At 40.4% G+C, this 25,207-nt stretch overlaps 1 protein-coding gene across 2 annotated transcripts in view; it reads right to left on the bottom strand.

The window, feature by feature from the left end:
• MYO10 (myosin X) overlaps nucleotides 1-25,207 on the bottom strand; it is a 201,627-nt gene that overhangs the window by 64,374 nt on the left and 112,046 nt on the right. Inside the window, exons 5-19 of one of the 2 annotated variants that reach the window (XM_019753532.2) lie at nucleotides 23,812-23,946; nucleotides 22,204-22,328; nucleotides 21,660-21,673; nucleotides 21,456-21,540; nucleotides 20,775-20,878; nucleotides 14,221-14,350; nucleotides 12,973-13,091; nucleotides 11,887-12,033; nucleotides 11,591-11,691; nucleotides 11,412-11,478; nucleotides 10,811-10,903; nucleotides 10,305-10,373; nucleotides 10,035-10,117; nucleotides 7,796-7,904; nucleotides 5,414-5,494 (exon numbers count right to left, since the gene is read on the bottom strand). In XM_019753532.2, the coding sequence (XP_019609091.2) occupies nucleotides 5,414-5,494; nucleotides 7,796-7,904; nucleotides 10,035-10,117; nucleotides 10,305-10,373; nucleotides 10,811-10,903; nucleotides 11,412-11,478; nucleotides 11,591-11,691; nucleotides 11,887-12,033; nucleotides 12,973-13,091; nucleotides 14,221-14,350; nucleotides 20,775-20,878; nucleotides 21,456-21,540; nucleotides 21,660-21,673; nucleotides 22,204-22,328; nucleotides 23,812-23,946 (1,462 nt within the window). Of the gene's footprint in view, nucleotides 1-5,413; nucleotides 5,495-7,795; nucleotides 7,905-10,034; nucleotides 10,118-10,304; nucleotides 10,374-10,810; nucleotides 10,904-11,411; nucleotides 11,479-11,590; nucleotides 11,692-11,886; nucleotides 12,034-12,972; nucleotides 13,092-14,220; nucleotides 14,351-20,774; nucleotides 20,879-21,455; nucleotides 21,562-21,659; nucleotides 21,674-22,203; nucleotides 22,329-23,811; nucleotides 23,947-25,207 lie in introns of both variants that reach the window. The other variant, XM_074329057.1, reaches the window with a different exon arrangement.

Here is a 25,207-nt window from a genome sequence, read left to right as displayed (position 1 = left end):
GGGTTCCCGTGAGCACGAGATTAAATTTGATTTTCTCTTGTCAATCTGCCTCCTGTTGATTTGATCATTTGGCCAGCCAAAAGAACCCGAGAAGAGAAAGGGAAATTTCCCCCCTGTCCTGCACCTCCCTTTCCTACTTTTTGCAAAGCCACAACCAGGAGCTGAGCAGTAAGACAGCATCCTGCCCTCATCCAGCAGGCAGAGCTTTTGCTTCCACAGTGATATGTAAATAATCATGCATTTTACAATCATGGAAGTCTCAGATTCAGTAAAATACGGTAATAGACAATGCTTGAAACGAATGATGTAAACTTCCAGAAAGTTCAATCAAAATGCTAAAATCCAGTGTTTAACCTTTCAGTTTAAACCCTCGTTGTTTGACAGGTTCACACATCCAGACTTTTCTGCCCCATCATGGCAGATAACAAATGCCCTGGGGGACCCCCATTTAGATATCTGAAGGAGTATGAAACGGGCCCCAACTTGAAGAAGTGTTTGTGAATGAGCCTCTGGTGCTGTGCTTGGCTGTTCCAAAAGGGCCTTGAATCCTAGGCGGGGCTACATCCGAGAAGGGGCCAGCTGCGAGAGGGGGACAGGGAGAAGCACCGTGTTAACACAGAAAGACTGGCTCATGTTAAGGACATCACCTAATACTGACCTATTGGAATATCCCCAGCATAACTTCCAACGACACAGATGATGAGATAACCCAGCAGCGAAAAACATGTGAAAAATAAAATAAATTAACGAGAATGGCGCCTGTGGCAATAAGAACTAAAGACAGCACATGAGAGTTTATCTTCGGCAAACTTACACACTCATATATCATGAGCATCTCTCCAACATCCTTTTATGAACAAATTCAGCCCAACATTTACTGAGCACACAACAGCCTGGCCACTGAGCCACACGGCAGGTGCGAAGATGCACCAGGCACAGCCTGCAAAGCAGTGCTGGTCCAGGCCTTCTATATTTATGGAATAGATTATGCAGATAAAAGGATAAAGGTAGAGAAACCAAAGCCTGAAAAGAAATGTAAAAGGTTGCTGGAATAAAGTTCAGTAGGGCTAATGAGATGTAAGACGAATACAAAGAGAGAGAAAACAATACAGGAAGGATAAAACTGGACAACCATTCAAGGTAGTTAAAGTGCCACATTATCACCAGAACTTTTTGGTCTCTGTTTAAGATAAAAAAATAAAAATAAAAATAAAAACCTACAAAAACAGCAGCAGGCAGCCCCTGGATCACACTTATGTTAAAGTGAGAAATACAAATCCTGGGAATTAAATGTGCACGATTCATTACTTCAGTCATCAAATCATAATGTCTCTGGAAACAAAAGGCTCATGTTTCCATAAGGCCCACACAGTGGTCTCACTTCATGTGTGGTCGCGGCCGTCTAGGGTGGTGTCCAAATAAGCGACCTGGTCTGACATAAACAGTGGCATGAAAGAGAGGGATACAGGTCATGGGGATTCATTGATGGGCAAAGCATCGGCATCCTCTGAAGTTTCCGTGTGAGATGGCAGATGCGTCCTCCTGTCTCGCAGGAACAGTGTTTCAAGACAAGGACCACGCTTATGCCTCCAGCTTTGTTCTCCTGCTTGATAGTCCATTTTCCAGCAAATATGACTGCAGTCCACTCTCACAGCCTCACAGTTTCCCTCTTCTGCGTTCTAGTGTCCCGCCTCCGTCTCCTCTCTTCCCCTCCTTTCTTAAATAAACTTCACTCCACACAGCCCCCTCTGCTGGAAGCCTTCCTCCACCAGCCCCCAGACCGGGGGGAGTGCCAGGCAACTCAAGTCCTGCCTTTGTGGAGAAGACCTGACAGAATCTTTGAGGATACGTCAGGTTACAAATCTGGAGGTGGCGTTGCTGGAATCAAGGCTGTTTCCTTCTAGAACGTGAGTGCCGTTCAGAAGGAGCAGTGCGAGCCAGCCAGTGCAGCTCCAAGCGACAGCCCTGACTGCTTCTGCGGGAAATGGGCCCTGCCTCACTGGGGAGCCACAGACAACCACTTCTCACGCTGGGAAGGTTTCCCTGATATTTATCCGTCTGTTCCCTCCTTGAATTCTGTCCAGCACGTCCTCTGGGTTTTTTTTGAGGGATGCTAATGACAGTCTTTTCAGACTGGAACTTTTTTGTTAAAGTGACAGGTAAGGAGGGAAGGGAGACCTCATAGGCTGTGGAACAGCCTTGCGGAGACATTCGGAGGCGGCAGAGGAGGTTTCCTTTCAGACAGAAACCTCCTGGGCTTGGTTAGGACACTTTGGACCAGAAATTACTGTTGCCTAAGCCAATAGGAGAGAGAAAACGCTAACAGGCCACATCACCAACTAAAAATTGTCTAATGGAGACGTCTGCCCTTGGTAAACTGACAATTCTAAGCCGAGTGGAGGATTACAGCCTCGAGTGCCATCTAAGGAGCTGCATCAAGAGGTGTGCTTTTCTCATTCGCCTCATCACTTAGAGCCAGGAGGACTTCCGAATGACGCCAGCAAAGTACCTTTTACGAAAACCACCCAAGATTAGCTAGCTCCAAGTTGTCTACAACAAAGAACCGAGTCCACACGTCACTCTAGTTGTTCCAGCATTTCAGTAATATGGTCCCTGCTTGTATCTGCTTTTCAAAGCAAAACACAAAAACCCCAAATAACAAAAACACCGTAACCCTCCCTTCAAGGATTTCTAGACGCCTGAGGCACAAGTGGCCATTCTGTCACTCACTCACCCAGGAGGGGAAGCAGCCTGTCCTACAAGCCTGGGGCCCACGAGCCATGTGCGCGCGCACACTCACCGCGGGGCCAGGTCGGCGTCTTGGGGGTGCTGGATCTGCTCCTAACAGCACAAAGGCAGCCACGGCACTTTTGCTAAGGCCAGGTCTCTAGGCCACAGGCCTTATAGCCACTGTTCTTATTTATCCCTTTCTGGTCACAGAATTGCCAGAAGGGAAAAAAAAAAACCTGTCGAGTCTGCCAAGACCCATGATCTACGTTCCCGAATAATGCACAGACACCTACATATCCATATATTTGAATACATGCCTCAAGCTCCCCTGATGTACTACTGACTTGAGAAGGGAAGGAGGTGACGGCAGTCGGCCTCGTCCTTCCACACTGGAAATATACATTCCCCATCTCTGAGCTGAAAGAAAGCAAGATTTTCCCTGTGAGATTTCCAGAAGCATCTACCTTTGGACAAAACAATATTCATAAGGAACTCTAAATGAGGGTTGTTTACATACATATTATATAACACAGTCACCAGCAACACGCCAGTGTGTTCAGTGGAAGACTAAGTGGGTCATAGTTTAAGATCTCCATATTCTAATCAGCATCTTCATACTTAAAATCACATCTACCTCTTAAGGTCTCAGACAAGTCAGGTCTTGTGTCTGTGCCTTTATTAGTTGGGTATCTTTCAAATGCTACAGAGACATTTCAAAGTCTTTGCAGCCCATCTCTCGGTATGAATTAGTGTCTGCCCCAGGTCGGGAGAGGAAAAGTGCTCTGAGCCAACACAAATGGAAACACGAGGTTGGGCTGCATCAGTTTTAAAATGCAAAACCCAAGGCAATTAGGCACAATCAAATCTCAGCAAGGACAAGAGAACATCAAAAGGAGAGTAACTTCTTTATTATTCAGGCTACTAAAAAGAGTTTTCAATTCAAGCCAGTCTAATATCAAAAGCTATTACAGTTTGAAGGAGAAAAACCAAACTCCACTCCATCTGAGAAAGAAAATAAAAACACATGGGGCCGGGTTTTTCAAATTAAAATTTCTGTCCTTGTAACAGTGCTGGCACAGCAGGTTCCCTCCCCCATGTCATTGAATCTTTGATGGCAATGGCTAGAACACTGTATGATTATGTGATATACAGCTGAGAAAGAGAAAGCGCTCCCATTTAAACTACGGCTCACCAAAAGCTGTAAATCCATCCCAGTATGCAAGGCCTTAAGTTGGGAAAAAACATGCATGTTTGGGATGAAATATGGTGTTATTATCTCTGTGGTAAAAAGAGAAAAGAAACACTGACAGAAGTTAGACAGCTCCTGTGACTGTAGATCCAAACGCAAAGCCCATTTATACTGCCTTGTAAATACTGCCCATTGGGGTTATAAAATGGAATATAAACCAGCTGACATGGTATATGGTTATGTCTTAACTATTAATTTCCCACATTATGTCAAAAAAACTATGCATTGTTTACGTTGCCATATTTTTGTGATAACCTAAAACACTGTAATATCAATTTCGAAAATGGAAAGACGAGTTACTTTTTAACTACCAAAACAGATGCACATTAAATGAAGCCATCACAGACCTCCTATACGAGACCAGACTCGGCCACTTTGTGCCGTACAAGCGCCAAACTGTCACCATCACGCCTCACAGCAAGGTAACAAACTGAACAGCTTGTTCTTCATTAAAGAGAACGTTCAGCTGTACTTTCCTAGAAGACCGAGAATTCAATATTGTGGTTCTCATAAATAAACATCTTTAAACTATAAATCAGGAATCACTGCCATATTACGTCAAAGACAATCAGCAATCAATATGAAAAGACCTAGCCTCAGCCAAGATATCAGAATATAACACAAGTCTCACGGGAAACAGTTCAGGTCAGATTCCTTATTTTAGCCCTTGTGAGGATGACATCTAGTTTTTCAACATGAGGGGCCCTTGACATGTCTGCCTTGTGGGGCTTTCCTCTCTTCAGGGGGGGTTACTAAGAGCTGATCTTCGCCAAATCAAGATAATTTCCACTTTTCTAACAACACTGTAAGGCAAGTTGCCCATTTTAGTCTTGGACTCAGCAGCTGACTATATCTCTAATATCAAGTTTTCTTTGTTTAGATAGCTTTTCCTTTTAAAACTCACACTGTTTCTGATCAGGATGTAGTATTAACAAAGCTAACATCCTGGAGCCTAGACTTGAAAACTCATGATGACCAGCTTCCAGGAGTTTTCAAATTAGTTATGACCACCACATCCAAGTTCATAAAATTCAGCACTACCACCGAGAACACAGACTCATCACGTTTAACAAAAGAAGCAAAAGAAAACAAACAAAATACCAACCACAAAAAATACACCAACAATTTCTTTGAAAATGGAAGCTTGCCCGAGAATTTCACACCAAGTGCTTAAAAAAAAAGTGAAGGCTTCATAGTGTTAACTTTTCAACTGGATTTCTTTAAAGCGTAAGGGTATCATTCAAAAGCCAACAAACAGGCCCAAAGAGACAAAGGGAATGTTTCCATTTAGTAACGTTAAGTTATAATAATGCCATATACACTGCCAACCCATCTAAAATGAAAGGACGTTGGAGAAACCAAATCTGTGAGTAACCACCCAGGAGGCGGTCTCCTGAAAGACGTGGTCTCAGCTAGAACTGTCCTCAATCTTACCTTCTGCATGTTTGGCTTGACACAGCGAACAAAGAAAGGATTAGAGGAGCTTAGCGTTGCCATTAAGGAATGCAGGGAGTCCTATTAGAAAGAAAAAAGGATATGTTGATTTAGTCTCTTAGTATGTCATTCTTTAAATTTCTCAGCACCCTGGGCACTTATCAGAAATAATAATAAAAAAAATATAAATCATAGCAATGATAAGTTTTCATTTTTAATGATGTCATTCTAATATAAAATAAAGCAAAGATATTACAATTCATTGTCACTGAAATTATTTCACAATACAGTATACAGAACTCATCTGTCATTGCCTTGAAATAGCACTGCTAAGAAAAACAAAAACACAACAACAGAACAATAACGACAAAAACATTCTGTTAACCAGCAAAAAACAACCCTAGGATATTTCAATGTTTCATATAGAAAACCTGAGAAGTAAGCACTTTCCCATTGGCATTCTTCCTCCTGATTCATTATTTCCATCAAAATGACAGTCTACACCAATACTTCACAGGTCTTTGAGCCACAGTCTCTCATTCTCACCTTCAAATCACCAGGCAGATCAATCTTCCGTAATACTGCTTTTTCTTTTTTTATTGTGAAGAATTTTTAACATTTACCAAAGCAGCCAGCATGTAATGACTACTCAGCTTCAGCTCATGGCTCATCTTATTTCATCTGATCCCTGTCTCAGTACATACTTTTCTTTTCCCCATCCCTTGTAGAAAAGAAAAATCCCAGACATCATATTATTTCATCCCTCAATATTTCAATATGTATTATTAAAGGATAATCACTTTAAAACATATATAGGTGACCATATCCATATCATCACCCTGAAAAGATTTAACCTCAATTCCTTCATGTTAATATTAAAAAGTGCAACTGTCTCAAGTTGCATATTAAAACACGCAACTGTCACAAATGTCCTAATTTTTAAGTGCTTTGTTCTTTGAAATCAGAATGGAAATAAGGTTCACATTTTGTAGTTGGTTGATACATCTTTGAAGTTTCTTTTAATCGATTGGTTTCCCCTCCTCCATCTGTCTCTTTTTTTCTTCTTCTAATTTTGCTGAAGAAACTGGGTGGTCTACATCACTACATTGACTAGTTACTTCTCTGCTTAGAAAGCCTTAGGTTTTTTTCACAGATGACAAAATGTCCTGGCCCTTCAGCTTCATATGGCCCTGGTACCAAGTGGACTTCACACCAGGCGTCTGGTCAGCGAGCCCCCATCTACTCACACCTTCCAGGGCTAGGCCTCAGATTCCTGTCTCACTTCCTTCTCTTGCCCTCGTCTCTACCAGGAAGGTCCACCCACTCTTTTCCATTTCCTTGATTCCTAGTCCAGTTTAATTCCCAAGTACGTACAAAGCCTTCCGAGACAACCCCAGACAGTACTGCCCTAAACAAAAGAAAACTGCACTGGAAGATTAAGAGCATACATAGGTTTTAGAACCAGACAGACCCAGGTTTAATTCAAATCCTAGCTTCAGTCTTCGGAGGGACTGAATGGGTTTCGTTTTCTAAACCTCAGTTACCTCATCTATAAAATGGGGACAACAGCATGTACTTACACGATTATGGGAGGAATCAATAAGATACCGTATATAAAGTCATTAGTCCAATGAGGGGCACATAGTAAGTTTCTAACAAATGGTAGCGATTATTCTCACATCCCATCGGGGCCAAACCTGCCCTTCATGTAATCACCTTACCCAGCCACACAGCACAACAGACCTCACACAGACCCCCGCCCAATGTATCCACCTGTGAGTAAATGATACCTCAAGAGCACATTTACTGAGTGTCTGTTGACTCATTTCCCTTCAGATTAGGATTAAGTTAGGGAAATGGTCATCATGTTCTCCTCGAAACTACATAAAATCCTTCCACCTTTAAAATGAAAATGACAATGTTCCTGATTTTCTCTGAATTCTGAACATTTGGACAAGGCAACTGACATTGACCTACTGTAAATATGCATTTGGTCATTATTGCTAGTTGCGATACTGTAAACATACCTAGGAAAAATACAAAAACCCAGACATGGGAAGAAATATACTCTATTGTCACATGATCATCTAAGTATAAACCAGAGTGATCCCACATGGCCCACAGTCCTTAAGAAGAACTGCTACTTCCTAAGCTTAGCCTAAGTAGTGATTTATCATTAACAAGAAAAGACCTATATGTTTTCATCTGACTCAGAAAAAAAGTATATTTTATCTAACGCAGTCTGTTTTAAAAGGATGATATAAATGGAAAACAAAAACAAAACACTCTCATAGACCTAGCTCATGTCCCTAATTCCTATTTTCAAGTTTTAAGTCACGGTGACGACCGACCCCTCAAAGCCAGCAGCGCAGACTGACTAACCTTGAACTGGGAGCTGACCGTGGGCCGCCGATGTTTGCTTCCACATTTCAAGGTATCCTGGTTATTGCGGCTGGAAACGTGTTCAAAGAGGTCATAGATGAAGTCGAATCTGTGAGAGCAGAGAGCAGAGGGCGATGAGGGCACACCCCCAGTTATTAGGTGCTGGATTACTGTAATTATAATGCGTTTTCCCACTGACAGTAACACACCGAGGCCTGGAAGAGCTAAGACAGCTTCCAAACATCTCAAGCCAACCATTGCCAAAGAGCTTTAGGCATTGAAAACAAACAAAAATGTGGTTGCCTTCAAAGCACTAGAGACTTGCAGAAGTGACGTGGGATGAAAGTGACCCAGGGACAAGCCGCTTAGGAGTGCCATGCTTTCCCGAGCGCCACCCAAGCTACCGCGGCCCTGATCTCCCTGCCTGTGGAAGGCAGCTATTTGCATTGCACAGCTCAGTGTTGCAAAATCCAACCAGTTAACAGATGGAAAGGAGCTAACTCTGGAGTGAGAGGCACTGGGGTTCAAATCCTGCCTCCCCCAGTTCCTGGCTGCATGATTCGGGCGGGACACTTGTCTTCATCGGGAAAATGGGGCCGTTTTTTACTTTATCTCGTAATCCTGGGGTGAGAATGAAATGAGAAAACATAGGCAAAAAATGAGCATGGTGCCTGGTACGTCGGAGAGGCTGATGTTGGTGGCTGCTCCCATTCCTAACAAGTTCTATAGAATTCGTTGCCACTCCTAGTAAAACAAAAGGCTTCTCAATAACTTCTCTTTGTCTTCCTTGCAGGGAAGAGGTTATGTGCTGTCAAGTTGGGGGTGGGGGTGGGGTGTCGGAGGTTTCATTGAGACCAGGAAAGGTGGGGACAACATCTGGGCATCCACACCTCCCAGCAGGGTCAGTACTTCCCCTGTCACTTCTCCCTTTGCCCCAGCCCTTTTGCAGTTTTGTTCTAGGGTGCTATTTCACGCTCACTCTTTGAAGTCTGCCAACAGTGCTTTGAGCACTTTGTACAAAAGCTTTGGTTCCATTAAAATGTCACAGATGTCAGAGGTGAAAGAGCAGAGTGAGCAAACAGCGCAAGCCCCTCAGTCTGCAGAGAGAAACCTGGGGCTGAAACAGAAAGTTCTTTACTGCAATCACAAAACCACTTTACATTATGACAGAAGCGCCTGTGATCTTTTCACTACAACAAAATGCTTCTGTTTAACATCAAGATTGCTTTTATTTCAATGTATCTAGTACCTAAGAAACTGCTCTGCTACATAACATGCTATGGTGTTTTTAAAACACTGCCACTTTTACAGTTCTGGAAACTCATCTAAACATAAAAACAACTGGCGATGTTATAAATAGGGGATCTTCAGATAAGAGAGTTAAAACACATTTAAAGATCTACCACTTCCAATTCTGAGCTTCTAAGCTGCCCCTTTACATGGGTTCCCTTCTCTGCAGTTCACAACTATCTAAATGACAGGGTGGCCACCTGGCACTGACTTTCCTAAAAGTATTATGCTTTTTAATAATTCTGCTACTTTCCTTCCTTAGATATTACAAATTTGTTTCTGTTATAGATTCACTCTGGGTCTCACACAGGTATTGAAAACTCTAACACAGGGTTCTTTTTCCCCCTTTTCTCTGTCACAAAGCCTCTTGGTTTAATATATACAAATAGCGAAACTAATCAACTATTGATTTAATGGTGGGAATTTACAATTCATGGACAAATGAATGTGCAATATTTATAATTTTAGCTGAATTAATACCTGTTTATTTTTCTTGACATCCTTCCCACTAATGAGAGACACAGGGGTTCTATAAACCCAAGGCTGAAATCAATTTGACACATAGTTCTAAGCTTGTGGTGAAGAACATACATCACAGTGGGTAAGATTTAGGTTCCTGGGCCAAGCAGACCAGATCAAAACCAGTTGTGGGATCTTGGGCAAGTCACTTAACTGCTCCAAGTCTCGGCTTCCTCATCCGCGTAGCAGGATTAAGAATCGTTTCTAACGCATGGATTTGCTGTTCCTCTGGTACCTTATAAACTGGAAGTCACCACTACTAGCATTATTTTATAACTCTTGGTCATCGTATTGGTGACATGTGGCCCAGGGAATAAGGTAGTAAATCAAGTTGTTTCCATATTAATGTTTTCTATGTTTGTGAATTAAAAGCATCTGCGCAGACAGTACTCGGCTTGCTGAAGATACCTCGGGCAGGAGAGCAACATACCGGCTTTCTCTCAGCAAGTTGAGAAGGTCGTCTCTGAAGGTGTCTCTGTTCTTCTCCAAGATGCCTCGGACATCATATTGCACCTGGTTTTAAAAAAAGAAATGAGAGAAGGTAGAATTGATCGAAAGCATCATTTCAGGTCACCAGCATCTCCTTTAAAAGCTAGCCCCAGGATGTCATTTCAATAGCTTTACGAATGCCTCCTGAAATGACTATTTATCTAAATACCAAATGGGCCAAGATCAACAAGAACCTTAATTAAGCACTTACCTCTCCAGCATAGTGTTTCACTCCAAAATTGTTGACGGCAACTCTGGGCTTCACGTAAAAGTGGTTATTCTAATTAAAAAACAAAAAAAACACATACAAACGCCTCGTTTCACTTACGGATTTCCATCGATTTCCAGAGAAAACTAACTACAATGGTGAAAACAATTTTGAAACCCACCACGTATCAGAGGTTTACAGTACACAGCATGTGATGTACTTCATCAAACCACGGAACTCTTGTCTGTGTCATTACAACAGGCTAAAAATGTTAAATGCTATCCTCATAAACTAAACATGAGTATATTCTGACAAGGAACCCAAATCTATCCCTTTGGTTTATTTTAATTTAGTTCTAGCAATCAGGGAAGAGCTCCACTGGGTTGAGAAAACAAAATTTTAACGTGGGAGTCATAGTGGGGCCAGCAGCCCTGAACTATCTCGTGTGTAATCTCAATGCACAGATTTGCTACTCAGACACAATTAAGAATTGGCAGGTCTCGACATACAGCGTGTTGATTGTGTAACTTCTCCAGTAAGGTGCTGTCTGTGGCTTGAGGAAAATGGCTTTCTTCATTGATAAGGGCTAGGAGGCCAAGTTTCTAGAAGAGGGAAAAAACATCGCATGAATTTAAAGCTGAATGTGTCCCTCAACATATTTGAGAACTCCTTTCCCCTCACCTCTCTATCAAATAAGTGGTTAAAAAGACAAGGCACAGTAATTTCTTAGATTGAAATAATTTAGAGCAATATTATGAAGGAATCCAGTAAATTTAAATTCCACATAAATATTTTTTTTTAAAATTGAACCTACTGCAATTTTTTGGACAAAACTTTTATAATTGGCCCATCTACTCTTGGTACTGGCCAGGCTTTTGAGGCTGACTTGACATCCAGGTGAAGCCGATTTGTACAATGTTGATTCTAAACTACTGAGCTCAGTGAGACAATAGTCTTAAAGCAGCCAAGTATTTGACTTCAACCTTGCACACCGACATTTATGTTTCTAAATGGTCCACTGTGTTCTAAACATTCACATCTTAGATGGGCATGTTCGCACAAGCGATTTCGTTCCCATAAACATGAAGCAGCCCTTCAACCACATATTACCTTCTCAATCAAGTCCAGGCATTCTCCGTTGTCTATCCAGTCAATATCTTCCCACACTAATCCTTCTCTGTAGAAAGATGAAAAAGGGCTGGGTTATAGCAACACACAGTTGTAAAACTATCTAATTTAGTGGCTGATTAAAAAAAAATTTTTTTTAATAGAATTCTATGAATGCTTACCTGCTATATTCCAGTTGTTCTAAAGAAAAAATATGCTTGTTGAAATATTCCTGAAGTTTCTCATTTGCATAGTTTATGTTGAACTGCTCGAAGTGATTAACCTAAGGGGAGAAACCATTCAACAAGTATCTTTACTATTATATATAAAGCTCTCACTATTAACATATAAAGATGAAGAAAAACAACAACAACAAAATCTGCAGAGAAAAATATCAATGTCTGTGAACAAGAGATTTAAGGCCACCCAAGAAGGGGGCCGAAAAGAATTCACGCGTCCCACTCGTCAGAAGTCATACCTCGAAATTTTCAAATCCAAAGATGTCAAGAATGCCAATCGACTTAAAGTCATCTTTGCCTTTGATTCTGCTGTTGATCTTCTTGATGACCCACTCGAAGCAGCGTGCATAAAGTGCCATGGCCAGGGAGTCTCTGCTGTCTACTGCCTGAGGGGAAAGGACACGTGCTCACTGTTTCCAGTTGACCCCAAACAGCCCAGACAGGTGAGTCCATCCCTATCCTGCTCGGGAGACACAAACGCTAAACAGGCATAGCAGCTGTGCACCCAATGTTACATGAATCAGTACCATCTAGGAAAACACAGACTTGAAAGAAAGGATCAACTGGAGCTCACTTACTTACTTTACAGTGAGATTTACCAAGAAGGCCTTTAAATATCAGGCCCAGAAGTCAACCTCACATGTTGCGTTATAGGAAAGAACCTGACCCAACAGATACAGCTACAGATTTTATCAGGTTTAAACAGTAATTAAGACTGAGGCTTTTCATTTTCATCTTCTCATATTTCACTTTGTACACATAAACGTTTTCTTCATGGTACATGGTTAGCATTTTTTACTTACCCAATCAAGAAACATATTAGATGGGGTAGAGCATGTAATTGTCTCAAGGCAGTGGCAGAGGCAAAAGTAACTAATCTAACATACTGTTGCACTGTTTTCATATATAATATTATTATTATTATTATTATAGTGAATGTTTACTTAGCTCTTATTCTGTGCCAATCATTAAGCACTTAGCATAAATTTTTTTTCTTATCCTTACAAGATCGTACAATTAGGTATGATAATTATCCTTGCCGTACAGAGGAGGAAACTGAGGCACAGGGAAGAAATGTCCCGGGAACAGACAGTAATAAGTGGAGTCAGGCCTCAAAACCAGGCCATCTGCACCAGACCCCATCTTCTTAAAGACTCAGCTACACTGTGTCTTAGAAAATAATCCGACAACTTTATCTCCTCCTCTCAATGTGGATACCTTTATTTTGATCACGCACCAAACTCACTGAAACGGTTCGCTGTGGTTACCTGCTTGAATCAAAGCCATGGATCTGAAAACAAGCTTCGCTGGCAAAATGCATGTACCTGTTGGATGTTGAGCGGCGTGAGGATCTCCTCCCCCCTGAGGAACATTGATCTCTGGGTCAGAGCGTCCGTGAGCTGCGCTGGGTCCAGCCCAAGTAACTCTGCAGACCTGCCCAAGGCTGGAAATGAAGAGTGAGGCAGAAGTGAGAGCACAGCCCCGAGAAGGGACAGGCCATGGGACCCCAAGAAGGGACAGGCCATGGGACCCCAAGCGGGCTGAAAGCTAACCACACACAGTGACACGTTACAGCAGAGAACATTTCCTGAATCTTTCAGGCAGAATTTATGGAACACACATTTCATTAGTAAGTTAGTCCCTCTTTTATCGAGTTCTAGGTTAATTGCAGAGAACCCTGTGTTTGGACCAAGTGTAGTCCAGACACCCCAAAGGTAAGGGGGTCCCTCAGACCCTGTCAGAAGTTTGCGAGATCGTAACTATTTTTAATAATAATAATAATAATAATAGGATGTTATTTGCTTTTTTACTCTCATACCCTCAATCTGTATACAGATGATATTTTCTAGTGGCTACGTGACATGAGGTATCGCAACAAAACAAATGCAAAAGCAGATATCAGAACCTAGCTGTCCTCCATTACATTAGCTATCAAAGAAATCTGTAAGAATGTCAGACAATGTCACTCCTCACTGATTTTTTTTAAAAACAGTCTTTTAAATAAAAATATGATATTTATTTTAATATGCAATGGGTTTATTATGATTATTTTGGAATGAATTTTTCTAAATGCCTGTTTTAATTCCTAGTGCGGTAAACATCAACACATATGACCCACATCGCTGAGGTGCTTTACAGACCACCAGTTGAGGTGGTAAATAATCCAAGGAAGCAGTTTATGGCAGAACTGGGCTATAAATGAGGCATTCTGGCTTGAAAACTAACGGTCTTAACCATTACACTGTGCCACCACTCAGTAACTATGAAAAGCTATGGTGACACTACACCCCGACTCAGAATATTTTTCCTGCATCTCATCCTTGTTCCTCGTCTCTCTCATCTGGCCCACTTTCCTGCTTTCTTAGCAAGAACGAGAACACAGCCCCCCATCCCATTCTGTAATAATGTCTTAAACGTTTTTACCCTTTATTAACAGTTCACATCAGATACAAAGTTCTGTAGCTCGCTATTCCAGGGATCGGAAACCCCTCTGTGTAAAAGGTCAGACAGTAAATATTTTAGGTCTACATTTCCTATGAGGAAAAAGCCAAGGAAAGAAAGGGCCGTCTTACCCGTTTTGAAGGAAACCTGCGCCCCGCCAGCAGTGATGAACTCTATGTTCCCAAGATGCAATATACCAGCGAGCAACCTCAGAACCTCCCGAACCTCTTCCTTGCTAAACTGCATGACTTCCATTGCCGTCTGGAAGAAAACACGCGTGTTTAAGTTTTTTTATGTCATTTTTCTTCACACTAGAGAAAATGAAAAACCACTCAGTAAAATTATTAGATATTGTTGTAAAAGGCAAGGAAACAAGAAATAGATGCATGACCACTCACTTTTACATGATAAAGGCCTTACACAGGTACACATAAAAGAGCGTGATACTAAGAAAGAACAGTAGAATGCTGAGAGAGAACCCAATTGAGGAAATAAAAACACGAGTAAATATCGGCCTAATGTATAAGCCTCCTAGTTACACCACAAAAGAATTACCTAAGAGACTCACAGTAACGATGGTGATAAAGAAATACTTTTTTTCTACAGATACCAAAGCATAATGGAACATTTATTATTTTCTTACACATAAAAAACTGGGAGGGGGAAAACTTGGGGGTGGGGTAAGACTTCATGAACATCCTGCAGGGTAAACTCTGGGGCTTTGTTTTCACGGTGAAAGGCAGCCAGGATCCAAAAGGTGGAATGAAATTCTCTGTCGGGAACTTTATAGACAGGAGAGCATTTTGCTCCTTTTATAATAGATATTGATGGAACATATGAATGAGTCTAGACCTGTCTTCCCCACACATTCATCACATGTCCGCTTTTCATTTTTCCAAAGAATCTTTATGGTCTTGGCCTCTGGATAGTAAATGGAAGTTAACATAACGCTGTTTTGGGAAAAAATAAGCAGACACCTACAGGAGCTGATCCCAACAATTATGTATCCAAATAACTGTAGTCAGGAGTCTTTAGAATCATAGCTAAGGTTTACTCAATTTCTAATGTGATTTAGAAGCCATATTCTTGTCAGGGAAAAAGCTACCCCTTCCCCCAACACACAACTGAGGGCAGAATTGTTGACAGTACTGCTAAAAATGACCCACAAAGAGAACCTGGACCCCAAATCACTACAAAGTCCATAGGAGACTGGGAAGAAGGAAATCACGTACCACTTTGAAGCAACAGAAATTGCAAAGGGAAACAAATGGACATTTTAAAACGTGAAACGTGTAATTTCTTTACAAGGAAAAAAAACAAAGTTGAAACAAAGGGCAAAAACAATAGGCAGGGAAACAGAATTAAAAGAAATAATTGTAAGGGAAAGAGCAAGAACTCTGCTAGGAGATCCATGAGCCACAAAAATAAAACAGGCCTTTCTTATAGGAGGAAGCGTAAATCTACAGAGAAACCTTCTCCCTGCTAGAAATGAAACATACACGCATTAAAGAAAATCTGAGATTGCTTTAATTAAATCAGCAAAAAAATTTCTGAAGGATAAACCTAAAATTGGTGAAACGGGGATATTTAGGCACTGGTCATTGGTACTATAAATTACTATAATCTTTTTGGAAGAGAACATTATGTGGCAACACTGTGCTGGGCCACATATGTACAGTCTTATAACGTTCAGAGAGGTTAAGTAACTTTCTCAGGGTTGCACAACCAAGAATAAAGTCAGGCCCAACGAGCCCAAAGTCTAGGAACTTATTACTCATCCAACTCTATTACTTTCCAAGGATATTTTAAAAAAAGAAAAAGAATCTCCTGTGTAATCTCCCATTTTAATGCTGAAAGTTTGTTCCAAGGAAAATTTCAACAGAAAAGAAAGTTTTGTGAAATATTCACTACAGTGTTATCTTTTTCAGAGGAAAAAAAAAAATTCTAACTATCCTACAATTAGACAAGTCAAATATAGTAAATAAGGTTGTTAGAATAGTGTGTAGTTTTTAAAGGAAATTATAAACATTATACAGAAACAGATATTTGTGAATGTTTTACGTAAAAACTGAAAATTCTATTTTTGTAACTATTAGAAAATCAGGCCGGGAAGAAAATTTACAAAATCGAAAATAGTTGCAATGTTAGTGTCAGTAGGCTCATTACCTTCTATCATGGCTTTTAATGTTGACATATTTTTCCAATAACAAATCAGACTACTAATGGGTGAATGGCTACACAGACTGCTGTCTATTCAATGGAATACCACACACCATAAAAAAGGAATGAACTGTGTCGTGTGTGATGTGGATGGGTGACATGGAGCTCGACACAAGAGAATGTGGTCTGTATAATTTCATTTACACGAAACTCTAAAAAGTCAAATCTATATACTACGTATAGTGAATGAAGGCAGACCAGTGGTCTCCTGGGGCGTGGGGTGGGGTGGGGTGGCTGAGATTGTCTGAGAAGGGGCGCAGAGAGCTTCTGAGGTATAGAACTGCCCTTTATTTTGATTGTAGTGGATGCATGGGCACGTAAATTCAAAATTCATCAAAATGATATACTTTAAATGGGAGCATTTTACTTTATGCACATGATGTCTCAAAGTTGACTACAAAAAATAAAAAGACCATGAATTATGTCATCAGGGTGAGAAGACTCTCATTTCATGGGTACAAACAGAAACTGATGCAATGAATAAGAACTATTAGTCAAGTGTCAATAAATGAAAAAGGCCTGTGGAAAAATAATTATTTAAATTTACTTATTCTACAAGGAAAGAAATATGGCTAAAAACTACAGAATGATTTATATTGCTAAAGATTTTTAAAACAGTGGTAAGGAGCAACGCAGACATCAGCAAAATAATTATAGGCACCTATGTGTTATGCCATACAAAAGTTAATATCGTCCCTTCTTATGATTCAAGTTTTCCTCATATAATACGACATATTTAATACTAATTTATAAAAATTTTCTAAGCTTATCTTAGAGTGAACACAGAAATGAAAATCTTCACTGTTTAAGTCATCAACGTGGACTTTATACAACATTAAAATAAACGATTTAAAAAAAAATAAGTTTATAGTCAAATGAAAAATACCCAAACTGTCAAATGAAAAAATACCCAAAGATGCCCCATGAAAAAATTCTTGGTTAAGTTTCGAGAATACCTACAAAGATTATATATGGACTGAAAGCAAACAAATAAAACGTGTTTACTACATTAGTAAATTTGTGACTTCTTCACTTTCAAGTCTAACCCCAAGTGAATTAATTAGTTAAGACTGTGGTTGGTGATAGTGGTAATTTCACTAATCATACCATAGGGTAATTTAATGGCTGCAACCAATTAGGTGTGGGTGTGGGTGCTAAGACTGCTAGCCAGACACTCCATTCATCTATCGCCTCTTAGTGTCCTATTTATGATCTCCTTAGTAGCAATCTCCACCTTTTTGGCAAAAGTAGCCACTGTAAGGCTGATTACAATTATAATTATTTTTCTCAACAGTATGGCTCAAGACTGAAAAAACAAAACATGGGAAATACTCAATATAGTTCAGAAGCACTCAACAGCAATTTAGTTATAAAACCGGCACAAAGTTATACCAAATATTTTCAATAAAGTCCATATTAAACACATCAAAAGTGTTTGTGAAAGTGCATGTGGGGTGGTAACAAATACAGAGGGTGCCAAAAAAATGTATACACATTTTTTTTTTGCATATACATTTTAAGAAAGGAAAAAACTGTATTAAAATTGTAATACTCAACATATACCAATAACAAAAGATGAATACAAGTCACGTGCATACATTTTTTTGGCACCCTCAGTATGTGATACAGTCCCAAACATCAAGGAGCAAAGGAAGCTAGGCTCCTCCCACTAGAAAGATGAGGGGGTGAATTTAGGGTAGTTTTACTGCCAAAAGGGACATCTGCTCAGGGCCTCAGATATCAGCAGTGCGGTGGAGGAGCCATTCAAGGAAGCAAAGGGACTGCAGGTCAACCTTGAAGAAATGGCATTTCTGAAATGCTGGAAGGGGAGGCTACTTGGGCATAGCACACTCTAAGGAAGTAATCTGATAATAACTTATTATGAAATATGCTATATTAGGCCATAGTATGTTATTTTATAACAAATTTTGTTTATACTCTCATGTTTTCCAACACTGAAAGAGACTGATGTTTCCCAACTTGGCAAAACTGAGGTGCAAAGTCAGGCCTTGAAATCTTCATAAAATCTGACTCACGAAGAATGAATTTATGCATCCATATACATGGGCTCACACCATTAAAAACCCATGGGTATGCCCAGTAAGGCCGATAGGGTGAGGAAATCCTGGTCTACAGCCAGGCATGCTGTAAACATTCAATATTTGCAGAGTAAGAGAACGATGATTATGGCTCCAAGACTCACCTCACCTCACACACACACTCATCAGCCACCATCCTGGTAGGTCAATGCAGGCAATGGAATGACTCAGTTGTTACTATTGACTTGGAATAGTATTTTGTTATGACTGCAGAATTAATAGTGCAACTTGGGAGGCTGCATAAAAAATGGCTATGACATTTAGGATATTGTCACTGTCCCCCGGAACCTGTTCAGGATACCTCACAGGTACTTATTTTTATTGATGTCAGTCGATGCCAATGATGGATTCAAAAAACACATACATTTTCAATGAAATAAGCAAAATTCTTAAAAAGTCCAACTGCCAGAGTATACTGACATTAAAATTGACAAAAAGAAGAATGATTTTTTTTCAGTCGCTAGAAATGACCACCAGAGGTGACATGTTCATACATGTTCATAGAAATAATTTCTCTCCATTAACATTTTGACCCATTCTGCAAACAAACGTCTGTCCGTTAGCCCCAACAGAATGCTGCTCTTTTCCCTTCAATCCCCGGACCTCTGGGAAAAGGAACGTCATGGAATTCAAGTATGAAGATACAAATTGAAACTGTATTTGCTGTTGGAAGGATGTATTGAGACACATTACATACAAAACAACAGCCTAATCTGTCAGTCCTTGTCACTTCAGCAGAAGGCAGAAACGATGTGGTTTGCTCCCTGCCGGCTCCACAGGCGCTCAAACACATGTTCCATACATAAAACCAACTTCAGTCAGAAGAGTTTAGTGTTTCTTTTTAACCCTTTCCGTGTCACTCCTGGTTACAGAATGCTGCCTGCGTAAGGCAGAAAGATGGGCTGGGTGGTATTGACAATGGCACTTACGGTTAAATGCCTACATTATAGAAATTACGTCTACAGGCATATAATCATACGATAATCATCAAAGTTGACATATTTGTTGTAAAAATATAACAGAGAATGATAAAGAATAAGATTCTAGAATTCTGCCTCATGAGGTAACATTTTTTGGTATATTTTGTTCCAATATTTTTCTGCCACACATACATATATATGTGCGCGTGCACACGTGCACACACACACACACACACACACACACACCTTATTTTTTAAATAAAAAGATTACAACGCCTTGTTCTGCTTCCTTACTTGGGTAATAAGCAAGTTTTTCCATATTATTAAATACAATTGAGCATGTATTTTGCTTGCTGTAAATGGTTCTTATTTTATGGATATAAAAAATTATTTAAGACATTCCCCAATCATGATTTTGTAGGTTTAGGGGGAAAGGATATTATTTTTTACAGAAAACAGTATTTTCCCTCCTTTCTGACAAGTTGCACATTTATTTTTGTTTCTTTTTTGACTATACTATTTAGAACTTCCAGAAGAAGGTTAAATAACAACAAAAATTATGTGTTCCTGATTACAATAAACTTCAGCTTAGTTGTCATTGACATTTCTGATGGGTGAACACTAAAAAGTAACTGCAAAGCAAATATTAAGGATCTATAAATAGGATACTTATATGTCCTTTGTCTATATTGGTTATGTCAATGTTATGTATAAATTTTTCTTCCTTTCTGACAATATAGCCTTTTATCATAAGACCAAATTTCAAATGCCAAACCTATCATTTCAATCTAAAAATAAAACCTAGAATCACTGAAACTAGGCTGAGCTCCAAAAGTTAACTTGTAGCTAACAACAAGAACAATTCTGAATCAGAAAATGATGCCCCAGCAAGAAAGCAGAGGAAAGCCACCAGGGTACCCTCTCCAAGCACCAGGGTGAAAAGGGAGGCCTTGATGTCCACTGCACCCTAGTGGCCAGCCCGCTAATGGGTTTCACCACAGTGAAACCACGACTTAGATCATTAGGAGTCTGTCACCAGGAACAACGTCCTTCTTTCTGTCACAAAGCAGTGTGCTCCAGCTTCAAGAAAGAAGCAAAAAGAAAACAAGGTAGGAAAAAAAAACACCACCATCCCGAGACAAGTCTTCTTTTCCACAACTCATCAAAAAGAAGAATGAGTTTTCATCATTATTCTCACACACAATCTTTCAGCAAAGAGGGTAATAAATAAATAGTGAATGGAGAAAGTCTGAGTTGTGAGAGAAGTCTAAGAAGCCATAATAAAATTGGGAAAGAACATTTAAAATGCTGTTCTCACACAGTGGTGCAAATGTAACCACTTTTGTTTTTATTTTTATAAAATTTCGAAACAAAAAATGAAACCAGTCACTTTTTTTTTTTTGGGGGGGGGCACTCAAGATAAGGAAAAATAAGAAAGTAACTTACAATAACTTCCCTAAAGGATTCCTGATCATTGATTGTCTTGTCTTCTACACATCCAGACTGATTCAAGTAGTGGTAGTTTTCTGGCACAGATAAATAAAATTCTTCTACAAAAATGAAAAGAAAAACAACATCAATACTTGACGGGCCAGGATAAAACCGAATCTGAGTTTTCACTTTGTGACGTTAAAATAAAGTACATAAATAATTCTGTGCTAATAGTGCCCTATAGAGTTCTCAATTAATTCAGGGAAAACAGAATTTGATTAAACAAAATAGGATGGTAGAGAATGTTACTGAAAAAAATAATCAATGAGGGTCTTGTTTTGATTGTTTTCTCTTAAAAATCAAACGTTCAGAAATTAGCTTTATTCGGTTGTGGTTTAAAAGTAAAACCAAAAGTAGTAATACATTGAAAGTATTTTAATAAGTATCCTTTAAATCAGGAAAGTACGAAGATTCCAACCAAACCAAAATTGAAGATTTCTCTATTGATGATTTTCCCTTTACATTATTTGCCCCTAAAATGAACTCAACATTTTCTGGTACTCTTGTACATGTTGTTTTGATTGGTGGAAAATCAACAGAGTCCAAGCAGATGTCTTCTCACATCCTAGTGGTTTTTAAAGGAAAAATGAGTTGATTGCTAACACGCATTTCTGGGCTGTGGTACCATTCACTCACCTCTCTGCTCATGACCTCGCCCCGCCAGTAGTGCATAGAATATGTGGTAATTCCTTTCCCCCGGATTTTGCCTCACTACTCGGTTCTGTGGACATAAATCAGATCTCTAATCAGAGGTGTTTCCCCTGCTTAACTAACACACACCGATAATTTCCAAAAATTATTATTGTGGAAGAAAATGTGAAGTAAATCACGTTTACTTACTTTTTCTAATAAATCTTCACATGAAAAGCAATGGTGAGTCAAGGAACAAAACCAGGATATAACCCGCTTAATTAGTCTTTAATTTTCTATTCTTTGTTACCGAAATAATTATAATTCCCTGTTCCTTTGACATCGAGACTTCTGGTACTAAAAGATAAGCCCAAAAGGACTATTTCATTTAAATCCAATTTCAAACATGACACACAGTGGTGCCCTAGGAGGTACCAAACTAGTTGACAGAGCTGATTTCAAACAACAAACACCTGATGTTTGATGATAAATCCAGTTTTTCAGATTAGGGGCATGGCAGCAGAGCTTTCCAAAAGAAAAACGGTTCTTAATCTCATAGAATAATTAGCAGCGCTTTCCAAAAGAAAAACAGTTCTTTGTCTCATAGAATAACGAACTGCAAACATAGTAATAGGAGAACAATAACTAGGTAGAACCAGACAGAAATGTTTTGTATTCTTCATCTGTCCTGATGAGAACAGTGTCTACGTACTGAGTCAAATACAACGGATAAAAACTAAACGAAACAGGATACAATCTACAATTCTTCCGCCCTGAATATTCCCATTCCGACAGATGTTCAGCTGAACAAACTTCCCAAAGCGACTGGAATTGTTGTTGTACACTGTCTTCGCGTTGCCAAAAGCTTCCATGATGGGGCTGTGAAAGAAGGGACGACAGTAGCGAGTGTGAATCAGGGTAGATCTAAAAACGGCAAGAATGTTCCTCACAAATGTCAAAACATACGATTGCAAGAACAACCTGAAATCGAAAGGACTTAGGGTGATAATGTTTCTGTAAGGATGAGCCAGATCTCCAAAGCACTTTGTGCAATGGGTTTATCGCGCACGCATGTCCATCCACCCTGAAGGAGAGATCCATCGCACAGCTGGTTGTGCAGGCACAGGAGGTGACAGTTGAGGAGACCATGGTGGTGGCTCGTCCCTGTGCAATTTCACTTGGGTTTGTGCACATGAGCCAGGATCACACAGAAAAAGCCCCCATTTTAATTCTAGGAACAGAAGAAGTTCCAGTCATGGAAAATCCACCCATTTGTAGTACGTCCTGGGAGCAGCTCTTTTAACTTCTTTGGGTCTTCTCCAACTCTACCACGCTGTCAGACTAGATCAGAGGACAGCAACCTTTTTCTGTAAAGGAACAGATACTAAATATTTTTGGCTTTGTGGGCAATGGGGTGTGTGTGCGGGGGTGTCTCTGTTGCAACTACTCAGATCTGCTGCTAAAGCTTGAAGCAGCTATAAATGATATGTAAACAAATGAGTGTCTAAGTTCCAATATAATTTTATTTATAATAACAGGCTACCGGAGGAAGATGAAAACATCCTGGATACAAATGGTGGAAACAGTCGCATAACAGTGTGGATGTACTTAATGCCACTAAGCTGTGCACTGAAAAATGTTTAAAGTTATCAATTTTATGTTATGTATATTTTATTACAATTAAAAAAATAAAGTTTGAATAATACATATTAAAAAAAACAACATCAAAAACACCACCAAAAACAGGCTGCAGGATATAGGTATCAGACTGTATGCAGCCTGCAGACCCCTGGACTAATTTCCACACAGTAGGATCTGTAAAGTTCTTATCAGTTCTAAAATCTTATAAGGCACGAGGCAGACACTGGGCAACTAACCGCATATTTTAAATAAAACTTCAGATACCTGACCACACAGCCCTCTTTCAAAGTCCCGAGGCTTCACTGCCATCGAACGCATCATTGATCCTCTGCCACATGAGGCTACAAAAATGCTGTTTGCTTTATGGTGTTTCCAAAGGGCTGAACAGAGCCTCGCCCATCTCTGTGCTAAGCCCACTGTTACCGGTGGCTGGAGGCTGAAATTTCTGCCGCTAACAAGGCCTCCAAAAAGCTAGCCAAGGATTCTCGGGAAGGAGAAGGCTGCAGAATGGTCCTCGGAGACACTCCCTCACCAACTCAAACCTGGCCCAGGGTCAGAGTGTTATTAGAAATTGCTATCTGCATGTCAAGACTTTTCCTTAATGGTAAAAGAGAAGCCAAGAAAAAAAGAAAACACTAATTTTAACTCTTCCTCCAATAAGCCACGCAGAGAGGAAAGTGAATCTTATTAGTTGGAAACAAGAAACACGATAAAGAAATACCTGCTTTCAAGAATGGCTTGTTCAACACAGGATGTCTTCTCCTTCAAAGACAGTTCCAAAGACTGTTGACTGATGACGGATAAAAACTTGAGGATCAATTTAGTGCTTTCGGTTTTACCTGCCCCGCTTTCACCACTGAAAGACAAAAATGCAGACGTTTGTGCTTCTAAGTATAATGAAAAAAAACAAAACGAAACCCAGCTTGGCCAAGGTCACTGCAATGCATCCGCTACACAACTGTTGAAAGGTGAGGAAAAGGGAGCTCAAAATGCCTGTTTCACGAGCTGTGTTTGAGGGAAGCAGAAATCCTTTGTTCGCTGGCCACTGTCTTTCTGGTGTCACGAATGCCCCTTCTTGGTACACAGAACTACCTTTATGAAGCTAAGGTCATCAGGTGGATGGTGTCTTTGTGAGATGAAGGTCTACAAGAGCTGGGACCTTCGTTTTGCTCACGAGGAGTATCCCAGGTACCCGAACTGCACCGGGCTGGAGGCAGGCACGCAGGCAAAATGTGTTACATGAAGAAACATGTCGGCAGGACGTGGGAAACGAAAAGCTGGTACATGTGCACATAAATTCAATCGTTTATAAATACTGAGGGACGAGGGAAGAACTTGCGGGCACTCAGCTATCACTGAGTCGTTTTTTTCGCATGACAGTCCCGTGAGGAGGAGGCAGCGGCTCAGCTTCTGAGTCAGAATGTAACACCAGGTCTGTCTGAATCCACAATCCTGCAGAGACCCCGCTTTGGTGGCTTTGGGGGCGACGTCTAAGGAAAAGCCAACAAAGCAACACAGGGGGGTGGGCAACGCGAGAAGGAAAGAAGGCACAGCTGGGACTTACAGGACTGGCAAACACTAGCCAGGTAAAAAGGAAGGCTGGGGAAGGACTGGGGGTAAGATGACAGTGTGAGTGACAGCGCAGAAGCCAGAGTTGCTTGGGAAGTTGAGTAAGGGAGGAGGATTCTGGTTAGGCCAGTGGGACTGAGAGTAGAGGCGGTAGAGAAGAAAGGGCTAACAGACCGCGTTTCATGGTTCAGAGGCAAAGACAGCTCATCAAGGTCGCCTGGAAAGAACACAGCTCTGGAGGTCATGCTCCAGGAGTGAGGGGTCCCTCTGGAGACAGCTGTTGTTCCAATCCAGGCGCGTGATGGTAGGTCCTGGACAAGTACAAATGGGCTGGTGATGGAGAGCAAGGCATGAAGATGGGAGAGATTTGGAAGGAGAAAAACCAGTATTGTGTGAGGCGGCGTGCGTGGTACTAGGGGAGAATAGAGGTAGTAAAAAAGGCAGGGAACTTAGAAGAAAAGTAAACCAAGGACATAGGAACCGCACAGCAATACCAACAATATCACAAGGCAGCAAGTTAATCATCGCTAAATGTGTGAGAGAAACAG

The sequence above is a fragment of the Rhinolophus sinicus genome, linkage group LG03 (genome assembly GCF_036562045.2).
Source record: "Rhinolophus sinicus isolate RSC01 linkage group LG03, ASM3656204v1, whole genome shotgun sequence".
NCBI classification, from domain to species: Eukaryota; Metazoa; Chordata; class Mammalia; order Chiroptera; family Rhinolophidae; genus Rhinolophus; species Rhinolophus sinicus.
The sequence above is the reverse complement of the archived record's forward strand: the minus strand, read 5'-3'. Positions and strand labels throughout refer to the sequence as shown.